At 46.0% G+C, this 16,652-nt stretch overlaps 1 protein-coding gene across 1 annotated transcript in view; it reads right to left on the bottom strand.

Moving 5' to 3' along the window:
- Positions 1–510: 510 nt before the first annotated feature.
- SIPA1L2 (signal induced proliferation associated 1 like 2) overlaps positions 511–16,652 on the bottom strand; it is a 199,801-nt gene continuing 183,659 nt past the window's right edge. The window contains exons 18-22 of the mRNA XM_081823165.1: positions 16,216–16,347; positions 5,721–5,774; positions 5,043–5,166; positions 4,003–4,084; positions 511–1,844 (exon numbers count right to left, since the gene is read on the bottom strand). Coding sequence (XP_081679291.1) covers positions 1,698–1,844; positions 4,003–4,084; positions 5,043–5,166; positions 5,721–5,774; positions 16,216–16,347 — 539 coding nt within the window. The 3' untranslated portion in view covers positions 511–1,697. The remainder of the gene's footprint in view (positions 1,845–4,002; positions 4,085–5,042; positions 5,167–5,720; positions 5,775–16,215; positions 16,348–16,652) is intronic.

Here is a 16,652-nt window from a genome sequence, read left to right on the forward strand (position 1 = left end):
CATCCCTTTTAGGGTAAGTTCTAGAAATCACTTTCCTTCCTCCAAATTCTTCGTATGATTTCTGTTCTCAGAAGGTTGAGAACTTTGTACCTTACTGGGGTTCCCTTCCCACTTGGGCCCACATTCTGTGTCTTCTTCATCCTACATTTGATTCAAATTTATAGTTTACCTCTTCCCGATTATTTTTCAAATTCCTACTCTTTTGCCTTCTGTATCTTCTTGTAAGCAACACCAAATTCCTGGCTGGGGTAAATCATTTAACTTGAGCCTCAGTTTCCTGAGCTGTAACAATGGGAATCCTGCTAATGAAATGTGCAGAGGGGAGTGTGTGGAACACAGCAGCTATTAATACGAGTTACTCTTTCCTTCGAATGAGTCTGTGATTCAATAAGAAGGCCGCAAAGCAGGATTCAGTACTGATTAAGATACTTAATGACCCCGAACAAATTCCCATAGACTCAAATTATTGACACAGAGATGCTAAAAATCCACATTCACCTGACAACACCGTGACTGACGTGGCCTCTTTTGAACATTTATTAAAAAAGCAAAATGTATGTTCATCTCAAATAGAACAGTTAAAAATGGTAAAGCAATACAAAGGACTTGTTACTAGCAGCATCCAGTTGTTAGAATTTCCAGCCCTGCTTCTCAGTCTGTTCCGGGCAAGCTCGGCCTTCCAGAGCTTGCTGCTACCTACACCTCCCTCGTCGTAGTGCAGGTCAAACCAAAGTTTATAAAATTAACAATTTAAGGTTAAATAAGCTTAAATAAGGGCGTTAAATACAAGACACTTCATCAAAGCTTCTGTACAAAGATAAACAAATTTGGCATTGTATACATGGGATTCTGCTGGCTCCCCGCCAACGGGAGGTTCTAGAAGGTTCTAGGACGTAAGCAGGCGTGCGCTACTCTCAGCAGAGCGTTAACTATACACAGTGAACTAAGAGTTGAAGGGACTGCTTACTGAGCCATATACAAGGCATATGTATCTTTTTTTTTTTCCAATCAGAACACTGTTAATATTCAGGCACCGTTTGCTCCTGCAAATAAATAAGTCTCTAAATGAACTGCATTCAAACTAGTGTTCAAGACATCAGTGCTTTTTTTGTTTTTTAATTTTCCCACACGGCTTCTCCCAACTAGTTAACTATGCCTCTTTCTTATTGCTATGATAATGTGGTTGTGAGAAATAAAACTACTATACATCCAAAAAAATAGAGCACCTTTAACATTAAAGTATATGTCTGATTATCTGTTTCTGGGTTTATGTTACAATACTAAAGCCCAAACTATGGTCAATTGCTTTTACCATCTCTACCAGGTCACCTGATCCATAGGACGTGAAGCCCCACCGTCTCCCCTCTTGAGGTATGCCCGCGCCTGAGCACCGGGGCAGCGGAGTCCGACACAAAGAGGCCCCAACCGACGCCGGGGTTTACATTCATCTCGACACCGGGAGTTACATTCATGTGCGCACGGCCTCGCTGTCCTCTCTGCTGTCACCAGATGGCTTCCAAGGAAAGAGTCGCCTCCCTACCCTGCGGGGGTGAATGGTGCTAGACGGGGTGGGACGGCAAAAACATCTACGATTGGCTGCAAGCACACTGAGAAACCACGCGTTGGCGAGTTCCCGGGGGGTGGGAGGGGGGTGCGGGGCGTCTCCCCGAGGCTCCCCGCGGCGGGCCAGGGCCGGGTTAAGACTTTTTGTCGATGGTGTTGAAGAACCACTCGGTGAACTTCCGCAGCTGCGCGGTGGCCGTCTGCGACTCCTCCTGCAGCCGCATGTTGTCTTGGCGCAGGTGCTGCACTTCCGCCTGGAGGACCGCCTTGTCCTGCTTCTCCTGGGAAGAGTGCACACAGACGGCGTCACACGTGGGCCCGGCACATCCCCTCTCCCAGCGTGCCTCCGAGCATCCCACGTGCCCGAGGCCACTCAGCGGCCCGCCTCTCCAAGACCCCTTCGCCCCTTTTGTTGTGACCCGTGCAACTGGGACTCTGCCCTGAAAACCCTGGAAACGGTCAACCTCTTCCCTGAAAATCCCTTCATCCTCACGCCTCTAGAAGAATCCCGGCTCTCTCCTGAGCACACTGCTTCCCCGGCTGCTCACTGAGGGCAGAGACGGTGCCCGCCTGTAGCGGAAAGACTGAAGGCTAGGTGGTCTGGCAAACAGCTTATCTCTCAGTGCCCGGGGAGTTTCTTCCCTAAAACTTCAGCTCCTCTGAGAAGTGCGACATCAGGTTAGAGGACCTGCCACCCCTGCTCACGGCAATTATCTGCGCTGTCTCCAGTCCCTCCCATCACTCATGGAGGACTCTAGAATGTGATTCGCTTTTCTTCTCTCCCCTGCCACTTGTCATGTTTGCTGAGGATTCCAAATCCAATCCAGTCTCTCCACCACTTCCTCTCTGTGATCTGGAAACCCACCCCTCCTCAACCCCTGCTCCCACAACCACATCTTGTACCTTGCCATTACCCATAAAAAGCACAGTGTGCTCCTGCGTTAGCCTCCCATTTCCGGACCGCCACCTCTTGTCCTTTTAGAACCGTCTCTCCAGTATCCACCCCTCCAATAATTATCTAATGCACCAGGCTTACCTTATTTTCACTGTCCCCTGCTGTGACAGCATGTCTCCTCACCCAGCTCATACTCTAGGTCCCTCAGTCTAATCCCATCCTATAGATACGCCAGGGGCTTTGTCTCTTTCTCTCTCTCGTTGTCTTGATTTCCTGTCTCAATTCTTATATTCAACTCTCCAACTGTCCTACACCTACAGCCGGGGGAGGGGTGATGTCCCAGTTTGCTTGGGACATTTCCGGTTCTAGCTCTGGAGATTCTGTATCTAGGAACCTCCCACCCCAGGCAAACAGGTGGCCATCCAAGCTGGAGAGAAACACCAACTCTGCCAACAGATGATCGCTTTAACTGAGGCTGCAAATTCAAATGTACCTTCAGCCTTGCTTGGCAAATCCTATCAAATTTCACCCAGTGCATTTACTCACTACTCTGCACCTTACCCTCTGACCTCAAACCCTTCCTACTCCTTCCCACCACCACTCACTCTCAGCTCACGACTGGAAAAAAGAAACCATCAGAGGGGAACTCTGCCAACCTATCTCTGACTACGTGTGTGTGAATGTATGTATGCATGCACGTGTGTGCAAACACATACATGTGCGTGCACATGCACACACACACCCTGTTCTACTCTGCTCTCTCTATAAACTGTCCCCACTCTGAATCAAGGCCAGTCCCCACCTTGTGCGCTAGGTCAGGGCGTAACTCTCTGACTCCTCCCCCCACCATTATCTCCTTCCCAACTGGATCATTCCACCAGCACTGACACCAGCTGTAATTTTCTCCCTTCTTCAACGAACTAAGCAGTAACAAAACCCTTCCTGTGATATCTCCCCGCTGCCCTCCTGCTAGCACACTCCATTCCATTCCCAGGAACAGCACGATGGTTACCCAGCACAGTGCTGATGATACAACATGGGCTCAGCAAATGTTTGGGGAATGAATTAGTTAACTTCTTTGGGGACTGACCACACACACCTGGACGTGTAGGGTGTAGAGCAGAAGTTGTGAGGGTCATGTAGCTGACTCGGTGGGAATACAATAGCTTGGGGAGAACAGGCTTTCTGGCAGCAACTAACTCCTCTCAGGTCCGCTCATAAATAGTTGGTACAACTGATCACTCACCGAACCAAAAAACGCTAGCTGCCTATATGTTTCTACCTCGTCCTGAAGACTGCCCGTCCAGAGGGCTCACCCTCATTTCGTCCTATTTCCTGCAATCCTTGGGTCCCCTTAGAGTGAAAAATATGAGCTGGAGGCCAGAAAGGAGAATTAGATCTTAGGGCTCTCTGTTTCTATCTATTGCTGGCTTTGACTAGGGCGGTTATCTTTCCTGAGTGTCTTCATTTTTATTTCTACTGGTTAGAAGGGGGTGATTGTGCAAGGCAGACTTCTGATGACGGATTGTAACGGATCCCCTTACCTTCCGAAGGTCAGTCTGCAGCTGTCGAAGAATCAACTCCAGCTGATTGACTTTCCCGGTCAGTGTAGATGGAGACCGCTCCCTAAAGAAGAAGGGTGGAATCAGAAAGACTCAAGGCCAATGAGGTAAAGACACAACACTCAGTACTTTTGTTGGTAAAGTTCTCACTCAAAGAATTATTTCATGTGCTTAGAGCCCAGCGAGGAAATAAATAATATTACGCCAGATTTGGAAAAGGAACATATGGTATTTTGGTAGAAAACCCCTTCTGGGTCTCTGTTGATTTAAAAAGGGATTCAGAATCTCTACAGGCTTATATGTTGGTAACAAACAAACAAACAAACACAACCCAGAAGATAGATTATCTAAATCAGTTTAGCCAACTGAGACTAGGTAGACCACTGAGGTCCTGGGAACCAAATATAGGTTCGATTTCCCCAATTTGCCTTTCTCTGTCAAGAAAATATCATGAAGCTCATTACCAAGATGAATGGGCCAGTTAATGGTCACACAAGTTCATATAAAAGTTGCAATTAGGTAAAGCATATAGACTCTGTGGGTGATAAACATGTCAAGAATATAGGGGAAGGAGACGGTCCCTTCACCTGAGGCCGGGGTCAAGGACCAGGCTCTGGGGGGTGCTGTGCCCTTGGCAGGTGCACATGTGCAGCCTGGCAGCGGGACACTGATCAGCAAGGTCCCTGTCCGTCCAGGGCTGTGGCAGCAATTACTGGCAGACGTGGAGCCCGGCTGCCACCCTCCCTCTCTCTGTCACAGAGCCTCGTCACCATGGGCACGGGGTGACATGTCTTAGCAGGCAGGTACCGCCCACAGCAGAGCACTTCTGCTACCAAGAGCCGCCCACCCCAGCAGGGCAGGGAGCAAGGTTGGCCCCACTCAGTCCCATATCTGGATCCTGAAGGACCCAAGTGGGGGGCACAGGCTGGAAGTGATCTCCTGGTGGCCTGGGGCTCCGCTGAACCTGTTACTCAGGGGCCTGGGGAGAGGAGGGGAGGGGGGCTCCCCAGGGGCTCACATACCCAGTTGCGTCCATGAAATCTTTGCCGCTGCCTGGGTCTACACATAAAGGCAGCTCCGGTGCGCCTTCCAGGTCCTGCCCATGTTGCATATCGGTCAGAGTACAGAAGGACGCCACTCTCTGGTCTGAGGGGGGGAGACACACACACACGCCAAGGAAGTTTAGTACTAGCCGCCGGGCCATGTTTGTGGAAGCGAATTTAGTCACTAACCCCAAACACCCCGCCCTGCACCCCCCCATCAGTGACTGCCCTGTTTTAAACAAAACAAAGAAAAACAAACTCAGGCAAGCTGCTGACAATCAGAAAGCGTCAGGATTGGCTGTCCTCAGGGGTGGTATGGCATGCGCACATCACAGCCACGGGGACGATTAGCAGATCCTCGATTTGCTAGAGCCAATTTGCTTTCTTCCTTCCACATCCCAAGAAATGCTAAAGCTGCCGGCTGGGCACGAAATAACGAAATAACGGCGCCGCAGGATGATGTGGCTGATTAACAGAACAGAGGAGACCCCAACCCCGGGGTGGGGGGAGCATCCCGGAGACACAGCAGCCAGGACCCACGTCCCCTGTGCGTGCCAACCCTCCGAGCTCAGAGAACCATGCAGACGTGCAGACATGGGACATAAAAAGAAAAGGTTACAGAACATCCAGAGCCCGTGGTCAGCCCCGGACAATCACCGAGATAGGACGCGTGGTGACAGAGCAGCCCAAGTTCTTCATCTGAGTCAAGACCTGAAATAAGATTTAGAATTTCCTATGAACAGTGGTATCTCCATGCACCTGGAAGCCTCTGGGGACCACACAAGACTCAGATAATGGGGTCCCGGAGAGCCTGTGTGCGTGTCATGCTGGATGAGGCGTGGCCCACGACAGCCAGTAACATGCGATGCCGAGCAATGTGGCTCAACGTTGCACGTGTAACGATCCTGGCTGGATGCACGCGCGTCCATGTGTGCAATGAAGAGATGCGGCGTGCCTCACACAGGCGAGTCCACCCGTAAGAACACGAGACCATTTGGGGTTTGCTTCAACGACCCACTCCGTGAACGTGAAAAGTGGGGTGGTGAGCGAGCCTAGCTTCGTAATCTTACTAGAAACAGCCGTGCTAACAATGGTCAGCTCGACTACCTGGCCTTAGCTCAGCATCGGGCCATTTCTAATCTTGGCACCAGTAACTTCACATTCAACGTTTTCCGAGCTAGGGCAGGAAAGGGAGTGTGATAGTCTTTGAAACAGGCACCAGCCTGGCCCAGCTCTGCAGGCTGAACACTCACCCAAGAGCATCGGTCCAGAAATGCTGAATGACATGCAGAAAAACAGTCCCGCGTTTGAACAAGGTGGAGGTGAGAACGGGAATATATCTAATTATCCACTTCCCCCATTCCCTGGTCTCTTTCCTTGGTGCCTGAGCACACGTATGCATCTACAGTTGGAATCCAAGGGATACAGCAGGTGTATGAGTGCTGTGGTGTCTTTTTCACATGATTTGATTAATGGCTGAGAAATTGCACTCAAGTCCGCGTCAGGGGTGCTCTGTTCTTGATTTATCCCACTCTGTCTCCCTCTGGCTGCTGGACGAGTTTCCTAATGAGGCTACCTGCTTGTCTGGTTTATGGAGGGTCTTGCACTTCCTGTTAATTAGAAGGAATGGGGGAGGCTGCCAGGGCGCATGAAGGAAAGCGAGCTGGAACGCCGCGGGCACTGTGCTGGGAGCTCCCACCAGGGGCCCCGAACCCTCTAGGAAGTGGTGCTGAGCGCCCTGCATGACCGCAGGGAGTTCTCCAGCCTTGCAGCTCGCTTTCCTAGATCAGATTTTCCAACATCTGTGACAGGTACACAGATGTCCTTCAACCAATAGGTCTATAAAACTTTAAGCATGTCCTCCACACTTCAAACCTACAAGATGATGGGACATTCTGTAACCATGCATTCCTGAGAGACAACCACATTCCCAGTTTGGTACTGACTCGTAGGATTTGTGCATATGAGGAGACAATTTGTAATTTAATTAAGATTAATGGCACAATTTGGGTACTGCCTGCTTCTACACAGGACAGGATGTAAATGGCAGAGGTGGGGGCAGGAATCATAGAGCACACTGGCCAGGGGCTGAGCAGCTCCAGGGGTGGGGTTGGGAGGGTCTGGGGCCGCCATGACATCCAAGAGAACCCTCTGTTCTGTGATGATCCTGAATAATGCCTCACACTTAAAAAAAAAACCAAAACAACACAGCGGATTTATTTTTTTCTACAGTAAATTTACTGACAAAAAAGGAAGGTCAAAACAGATAAAGAATTTAGTTTTCTCACTCTTTAAAAGAGTTCTATTGACTCATCCAGATTTTATGCAATCCAGTGATAATTTGGTGAGTTTCCATCTTTCTTAATATATTTGAGTCTGATGGTCCAGCCGAAATCTCTGGATGAAAATGTCTTCGCTTGCTCCATCTATTTTTACCTTAATTGATAAAATATCCACATATTTGACAGAAACAGAACTTGCTGCTGGCAGTCATTCAAGCATTCCTTGGGGAGAAACAAGGTCCTACCGGTCAGAAGGCAAGAAGCCAGAAGGGGAGTTTTGCCAACAGTGTAATTTCACAAAGAGGATTTCATTCTGGATCTGAAAAGCTGGGAGGTTGAAATCCAAACAGAACGCTGCTTGATTAAGTCCAGACACTTAACTGCTCTGTAAAGTAGCTAACCTTAGTGACAGTTTCCAGTGGAAGCTTTATTTTTCCACAGTTTATTTCTGTGATGATAAATATTCAGTGACCTAGTAGTTACTGACATTGAACCAAGTGGCACAGACAAATCCGTTAAGAAGACAGGCAGGGGAGTATGAACTTCATGTAAACTTCATGTAAATGGTGACTGAGGCAGATACAATCACCCACAATCTACACAGATAGCCTGTTAGTCCTTTTCCTTCCCATTCTTCTCCGTGCAAGAACATCTGGCTGGGGAGGGGGGGCATGGGGTACACATGGAACACTTCACCCCTTTAAATCATCTTAGAAAACCTTATTTCAGTGCAGGTTCTTGTTAGTGCATTTGGCACTATGCAAGAGGATGAATAGTCAACAAGATATTCCACATCAATCCACATCAAAACAGTTGCCTGGGAGTAACTCCCGTGGCCCAGATGGGCAGCCCGGAGCACTTTGAGATCGGGAAGGCCAAGCCTGCATCAGGGAGGAGGAGGGCTCTGATGGATTAGTCATGTCTACCGAGGGCATGAAACTAGGAGAAGGGTATACGCACCGGATAGGGGCCACAAACGCCATGCAAGCGTGAGGCTCCATCTAACTGAACCCACGTCCACAAACAAAGCTCTTCTAATGTGTCTCTGCCACATCACTACAAATGACAGAGAAGCTGGGGCTTTGTAGCTCCATGTACCAAATTAAAGGTACTGATACCGAGCACTGGGCTTATCAGATCGTGGAAAGCTGACTTAACTGGCAACAGGGAAAGAAAAATAAAAAGGTTACACTGCACTTTGGACATAAATGCTTTGGCTTAAGCCTTTTGCAGCCTGTTCATAAATGCTGCAAGATAATGGTCTAGAGTCTGCCTCGCAATAATGAGCAAAGAAAAGGGCTGGGATTATGCTTCATTTAAGAAACAGCTACTGTTGCTGGCCCGAGACAATTTCCTTACTTTTGAGATCATTTAAGTCGATTTACTATATTAAATTAACTTTGCATTTTTCATCTTAATAGCATTTTTCTTTTCCATTTTTTTAACTAATTATGTCACTTTGTTTATGCTTGTACATGTGCATGTGCACGCACACACACACACGCACACACACACACACACTCTGTCCGTGGTCAAGTACCAGTAACTTCAGCGACTTTATCAAGGTTGAGCTGCCGCTTCACAATTGAAAACAGTGCTCACTGTAAAAAATTAGGCTTATTACTCTCTGTTTAAAAACCAAGGGCATATGGAGCCTAATAGATTAAAAAAAAAAAAACTTGTGTTCTTTTCGGACGACACGTTTGACTGTTACACTCCCACAGTGGGGCCTGATGAACGAGCTGTTGACTCTGCACATGTCCTGCACACAGAAGCTCAGGGCACGCACACCTCCTTGTGCTCGTGGGAAGATGGTGGTTGTCACCACCAACGGCAAAGGGTTGAGATCCAGAGGGGAGGAGAAGCCTGGCCTGTTGCTGGCTGCGCAACGCAGCAATCCAGAGTCTCCCATCATTCGTTTGTAATTTCACCTTTTAAAGCCTGTTTGCATTTAAAACATCACCCGTTCAATGGATGTGCACCACCCACTGCCTACTGGTGATATTTTGATAAATGAGAACTGCTTTAAATTCTAGCACTTTCCAAGAGACTCCTTTCCCTGGCTTCACCACTGGCCCCACAGCCAGCTTTTCTCATTGGGTTTGTTCCCTTGCCCACACTTGCGGGGGATGGGCTCTACTATATATATATATTCCTTGGCACACCCACACCTTACATTATTCCACCTAATAAAGGGAATGATGCTTGCAAGGCCAATAAGCAGATGATCTTACTGTATCGCACAGATCACTGAGAAGTTCTCAGGCACAAAGGGTCACATCACATCTCGCCCCTGACAAACAGAAGGGCTGCACACACTAAAACACACTTGAACTGTGACTCCGCCCATTTTTGGAACTTAACTATCGCAGAAGAGCGGAGTCCAGGGCATGAGCTCAGCTCGCTGTCCTTGACCTACCTTCTCCCTCACAGGCCTATGAAGGAGATGCCGATGTTCTGACATTTGGTCTGATGGGCAGAGTTTGGTTTTCTGCCTATTTCCAGTAAGCAAATTCTCAGGAATTGGATTTCTGATCAAAGGGGGGTCCACCATTTGGCTCTAACTCATATTGTCGTACTGCACAAAAAGATGGATCATTTTATCTTTGTAATGATACCAGCTGTGAGTATTCTTCAGGGTTTCCCAGAGTGTGGGGCCATTTTTCATCTTCCAAAGGTGTGAGCCGGTAGCTCATTATCATTTTGAATTTACATGTGTGATTGAACATTTTTCAAATACTTATATTTTGTCATTCTACTTTTGTGGACTGTGCGTCCATAAGCCTTGACTGCTTGTTTATCAGGGATTTCGTGTTTTTTGCTGGTTAAGCCCCTCCACGCACTTGGGATAGTCTGGTTTTACCCATCATGTTTACTACAAATCCTCCCCCATATTCCCATTTATCTAAATGTTCCCTTTCAAGTCCATAAAAATCTAAGTGTTTAAATACTTTTATCTGGCCACATTATATTTTGTATGTTCTCTCATTATCTGATAATTAAAGCATTACCTTGCTTCTAAAATGGTAATCCTACTTTACTGTTTCTAGAATTGACTTTCCTAAATCCTAAATCCAAGTGGAATATATAAATTCCTTTCCCATTTAGCTCTAAATTTTATTCCAGTTTTTGGTCTGGGCTCTCCCTCTTTCTCCAAAAGGACTAATTTCTATTTTTTTGAATCACTACTATGCTGTTTAATTATTATTGATTTACAGGAGACTTTTTTTGTGGAATATTTTTCATCTATTTCCAACTGGATGCAGTTAAGCTCTTTAACATATCCTTTAGATATCTGAATTGAAATTGTACGAAATCTACAAATTAACTCAGGAAATTAATTGATTCAGCATCTTTACTATAAGCTTCGTACCCATTCTTATCTTTACGTATATTAGGACTTTTCAGTTACTGAAATGTCCTTTGCCTTCTCGAATTATAACTCTAATGACGGCTTAATTTCCAAAAAATGTATAATCTGATCTTGCAGATACAGCTAAATGCCCTTTGTTACTCTTCTGGTGGAAGACTGTCCGCAAACATGGTTATGTGCACATGGCAGCCCTCACACCAAGACGCGGAGCCCACCTCCCACCTCTGGGATGTGGGCTGGCCTTCAGCATGTGGGGGATATCATGTTCTGAGTCTTCCAAGACCAGGAGGCCCTGAGAAATCATGTAGCTTCTGCTTTTGCTCTCCTGATCGGATTCCCTGAGCCACACGTGAAGAAGTACAATTGCCCTACTGGAGACAGGGTCCAGCCAGAGCCCAGCTGGACATATGATTGAAGTCACCTTAATGTTCCAGTTCCAGCTGAGCTCCAGCTGAATACAGCCACCTGAGTGACTCCAGCTGAAGCCACAGGGAGCAGAAGAACAACCCAGCTGAACCTAACCAACCCCCAGAATCATGAGACATAAATTATCACGAGACACTCTTGTTCCCAGTCATAAATTCTGGGGTGGTTTTTATACAGAAATAGAAAACTGAAAAAATTAACAACACTTTTAAACAAGGCTTATAAAATATATTTTAAAATATCTTACCTAGTTACTTTGTTTTATAATTTTGGATAATTTCTTAAAATTTTATTTTTATTTTTTTAGTTCCAGTATAATGAACATAACAGTGTTATATTAGTTTCAGGTGTATAATATAATAGTTCAACAATTCTATACATTTTTCAGTGCTCATCAAGTCCTCCTAATCTGAATAATTTCTTTACCTTTCATATTTTGTAGATACAGAAGCATATGTATAAAATTTAAAATTTATTCCTTTTTTCTTTGCGTTGGTGATAAACGTGTCAAGTACTTTACTACAGAATGAAAGGACACAGTCTCAAAGGATGACCCTGTTTAGTTTCTGGACTGAAGGCACCTGCTTATAGACCATTTTCCATTAAGTATTATGTAACTACTTGGAATAAAGTAGATCTTCTTCATTAGGTTTTAAAGGTATCTCTCAAATCTTAATTTTTATTAGAAATGGGTCCTCATTCTATTAGATACACCCTTTTTGGGAAATTGGTATGATAACTTTTAATTATTTCATCTACTATAACTTTCTATAATTAGAAGTTTTTCTTTATTAAACTGGCTAAACTCTCACCAATCACAATGGATAATCTTTTCAATCTCCTCCTGAATTTCATCTAAGCCTAACGTCGTGATTAATGACCGAGACTGTCTCAGGATTTTTCTTGTGTGTTATCAGGAAAGAATCCTCTCGTGCAATTATTGGCTGCTTCTGAATTTCAAGAAAAATTTATACAGGGACATCATTATTCTTTGAAGCTTTGAAAACAATGAACTCTAAGCGTATTAGTTTCAGGTGACATTTGGGATTTGGGGATATTCTTAGATAACTTTTCAATACCCTCCATATTTGGGCCATTGACAGTTTCGTATGCTCTGTCCCATTTTCTTGAAAGTAATATCCAAAATTCTTATTCATCATATTTCTTCCTATATAGCTGCCTGACATACCTTAATAATTTTTTTATTTCTCTTATGTATTGGCGAATGCTAACCTCTTTTCTCATTTCTAATCTTGTTCATTTGTATTTTCCATTTTTTGATCAAATTTATGTTGCTTTAACAATGTTCTAAGAAACATTAATCATTGATTTTATTTATAAATTGCACTGAAAATTCATCTGTCAGTTCACAAAAAATCTATTTGATTTCCTTCTTTTTTGTTTGCTTTCACAGCTTTTATAGAACCTTTTTAAAGTATAGTTAAGTTGGTTAATTTTCATGGTTTTTTTTTTCCCCATTTAAATAAATGTTTCTGAAAACAGTACATTTTTGTTTAAGGACTATTCCCTGGCTGCAGTCCAAAGATTTTAATAGGTAGCATCTTTTTATCACCACTTATTAAAAAAGAAAAAATGCCCTGTATTCCCGAATGCTTCCTAGAATAATGATTATGAATTACATTAAGAGTTCCAAATGCTGAGAATTTTTTGTGTTTTTCTTCTATTTTTCTTAATTCTATTTTCATTGCCTTGTGGCCAGAAATGTATGGAAATGCTCCTGTCTTTGGAGAAGCCTCACTCACAGTTATAGACTATCCAACAGAATTTAGATGTATTTAAACAACCCTGATTGGGGCAGATTAGTGTGGTGCCCCTGCTCTGTTCTGGTTTTTATCTTTTTCTTTTTTTTTTTGAAGATTTTATTTATTTATTTGAGAGAGCAAGAGATTGAGCGAAAGAGTACAAGTAGGGGGAGCTGCAGAGGGAGAGGGAGAAGCAGGTTTCCCGCGGAGCAGGGAGCCCTATGCAGGGCTCGATCCCAGGACCCTGGGATCATGACCTGAGTCGAAGGCAGACGCTTAACCGACTGAGCCACCCAGGTGACCCGACCCTGCTCTATTCTTGAATGGTATGGTAAAAAAAAATCTAAATTCTTACACTCACATATGCAGTGTCAATTTTAGCTCTTAAAAAAAGGTAAATATGCCAAGGTGTGGAACACAAACAGATCAACAGGGAAGAGGCATACCTGCTTGGATGAATCACGCTGCTGGATTCTACGAGGGTCACGGTGTTAATAGGCAGACACATTCCATTTTTTGAAGCGCATTTTCAGATGTGTTGACTACTTACATCAATGTATGGGCACAGCATTATTCCCAGAGCGCTCTGAGCTCAGTAAAGCATTCTGAACTGCCTTTGTTAGCTTGTAACAATTAAGCAGACACATAGGGGATTTTCTGGACTATCTTTATCATGTTTAGTCTAGCTCAGAAATGGTTCTGCGGAACTGGTACAAAAAGATCAAGTCATAGGCAGGGCCACTGGGTTATCTCGGTGAAGACATTTCTTTGTAAAGTGCTGAGGTGACTGATGATGCCCACTCGCCACCATGCCAGCGCGTGTCAGGGTGGACCTGACACCAACACAAGGAAATCTGATTAGCAAAAGTCTGGAGTTGCAAACTCCCAACTGTGTTTTCCTAAGTGGGCTATTGTCTCAAAGTGGTATGCTGCCCTACAGAGTAGCATCCTGAACATTACTGCAATTTTGAAATACAATTTGTAAATGTTTGGAAACTTCAGAAAGGTCAGATAACTAAAGTCCTCTCTCCTGGCAAAGAGAATCCCATGCTCTCTCTCTTTGGCTCAGGTGCAATGCATCCGAGGCACCAGCTATCTGGTGTTTCCATGCCATGATTTTTCTCCTTTGCCCGTGGGTGCCAACTCCCACCCAGACTCTAACTCCAGCTCAGAACTACTCTCAGATGAATAGGACCGCAGAAGTGGAAGTTTAAGACTGTCAGAAGCCTTCCATGTTCTTTGGTAAAGGTCTTCATTTTATAGACAAGAAGGCTGAATGAAGCCTAATGCAAACAGTAAGGACCTCAGAGGATTACTGTTGAACATTCACTGTTGGCCCAAAGTGTGGCCATTATGGTAGTTAAGGGACATGTCCAAAGGCTCACAGCCTGGCTATTGAGCTGTGACTGTGACCAGAGTCCCCAGGTTGAGACCTTAGTCACTGTTGGGTGTGCCATTTTGCTTTCTCCACTTCCTGCTCTTAGCCCATCTTCTGAAAAGATCCATTTCAAAGCAGTGATTTTATTCTGAAGAGGTAGAAGGGAACCAAGCAAAGACAGAAATGGGGGGGGTATGGATCCAGAGATAAGCCGATAAATACTGTTTTAAAAAAATGAGCATAAAATGCAAATGGACCTCCAGAGGTCAAAAACTATGCCCTGAGTTGGTACAGCTCAGGTTTCCTGTGCATTTGATACCTACATACTCTTCGGGACTAGCTCTTCTCATTGAGTTATCTTGGTATGTGCTTGTTAAATAAAGACAAGATAAATAAAACAAGCAGCCTACTCTTGAGATACTCATCACCTAATAAGAAGACACAGACAAGTGAATAAAGCAGAATTCAGCCTGGTAAGTACCATGCAAATATTTATGCAGTGGAGAAAACCGCAGAGGACAGAATAGATGTTCTTATATTCTCCTGGGGGCAGTAAGACAACACAGTGTGTAAAAAACATGCCAGAGAAAATGCTGTTACCTGCTGCCTGGGTTGCTCTGGACAGAGGTAAAGACAGCGTTCCTGTCCTTTGGGGCTAGGGTGCATATAGGTCAGTTTGGAAGCCCAGGAAGTAACTGGGCCATGGGCCTGGGGTTCTAGAACCAACTTCGGGTAATGTCAAGGGAATGAAGGCGACATCACAGAGCAAATGGGGCATTCTGAGGCTTCCACATGGAATAAGTACTTTGCAAGGAGGTGAACCAAGGACCCTCACTCCTATTAAGGGAGCACTAAGAGCCTGTTCGTTTTGCAGAAATTTCCTAACAGAGTTTCCCTTTACTTACCTACTGGGGCTAAACATCCCAGGTGTCTGAATTAGCCTGCAAGTAGCCTTCAGCTTCCCCCCTGCCCCACCCCCAAAGTTTAGGACCGGAGGCACTGATCCCAATTACTTAGAGCAGGAGAGAAGAGATGGGCTGCTCAGGCGGCCACAGCCCCTCCTGTGGGGACGGCCGCGAACATGGAACTCCATGGCCCAGGTGCACGGGGATTCTCGAACAGGGAGGGCCCTACTCAAATGGACCTGTCTCCCTTGTCAGTTCTGCCAGTCACCCCAGGAGCAGCTGTAATCCTAGAAGGACAGCACCAGCAAATGGCCTGTCATAATCCTGGGTCATGCGTTGCCCCCGTACCCACAGGTATGACAGTCCTGAGGATGCAGGTGAAGCATCTTCCTTGTTTGGGTCTGCCCTGACCTGCGAGCTGGGAAAAGGGTATTTCCTACGGAGCAGCTTCAACCTTCTAAAATTCATGTTGGTGTGGCAGCTGGAGGGGCCCTCAGAGATGGGTGTGCCCAGCTACCCTCAGCGACCACACTGTTGGAGGAGGAAGCTGAGGCCCAGACAGGGAGAGCCAGGGGCTCAGGTTGGGCAAATCATGCTGCATCTGTGTTTATGCCAAGCCACCAGACCCCTCTTGCGTGTGCTGGCCCCGCCAAACCAGGTCCTCTGAAGGCCCTTCCCTTCTAGATCCCCTCATCACACTCAGAGGAAAGAGATGATTTGTGTCCTACATATTCACTTCTACATGCCAGGTAAGAACACAGAGGGCAAAGAGGAAAAGTGACTTGTCCCAGGTCACAGCTGGTGCCTGATCTGGAATTCAGGTTTGGGGTCCTCTGCCCAGTGCTCGTTTCATGAAATGGCACCGTCTCCCTAAGGAAATGTACTTAGTCACAGCTCAAGCCTTCCCCTGCTAGTTTTCATCCACAAAGATGTGCCAAGTATCCAAAACCATAACTCAGACAATCCCAAATACAGCCATGTTCCCTATGTTGCCGTCCCAGGCCCTGGAGGCTGCGAGTCTTTACCTTCAAATGCCCGCGCCGCATCCACGAGGTGGGACCAATCCAAGCCCGTGGCCGTGTCCGGGAGGGGCATCAGGCCAGGATCCGCGCACTTGGACTTATCCGATAAGGACCCGTCGGAGAACCAGAACTCATCTAAACAAAAACAAAGCCAGAGCGTCAGTTGGATGGCAATGTGGGCACGGGTGGCCCCTCCAAGGAGCTGGGGAACTTCGTACAGATCTCTGGCCCCCAGTGAAAAGGGCAACAGTAAGGTGCCATCATCCAAAAGACACATGGCTGGAAGGATGGTTTGCAGAGAACCCGTGACCTACAGACTCATTTCAAGGTCAGCCAGCGACGCCCTGGGATGGAAGGGATTTTAGAACGGTTCGATGGTGCAGTATTGAAATCAGGCAGCTTCCTCCCAGGCCGGATTTCTCTGGAGGACATCCATCCGC

Source organism: Leptonychotes weddellii, chromosome 6 (genome assembly GCF_054177405.1).
Source record: "Leptonychotes weddellii isolate Sample4059 chromosome 6, ASM5417740v2, whole genome shotgun sequence".
In the NCBI taxonomy this organism is placed as follows: Eukaryota; Metazoa; Chordata; class Mammalia; order Carnivora; family Phocidae; genus Leptonychotes; species Leptonychotes weddellii.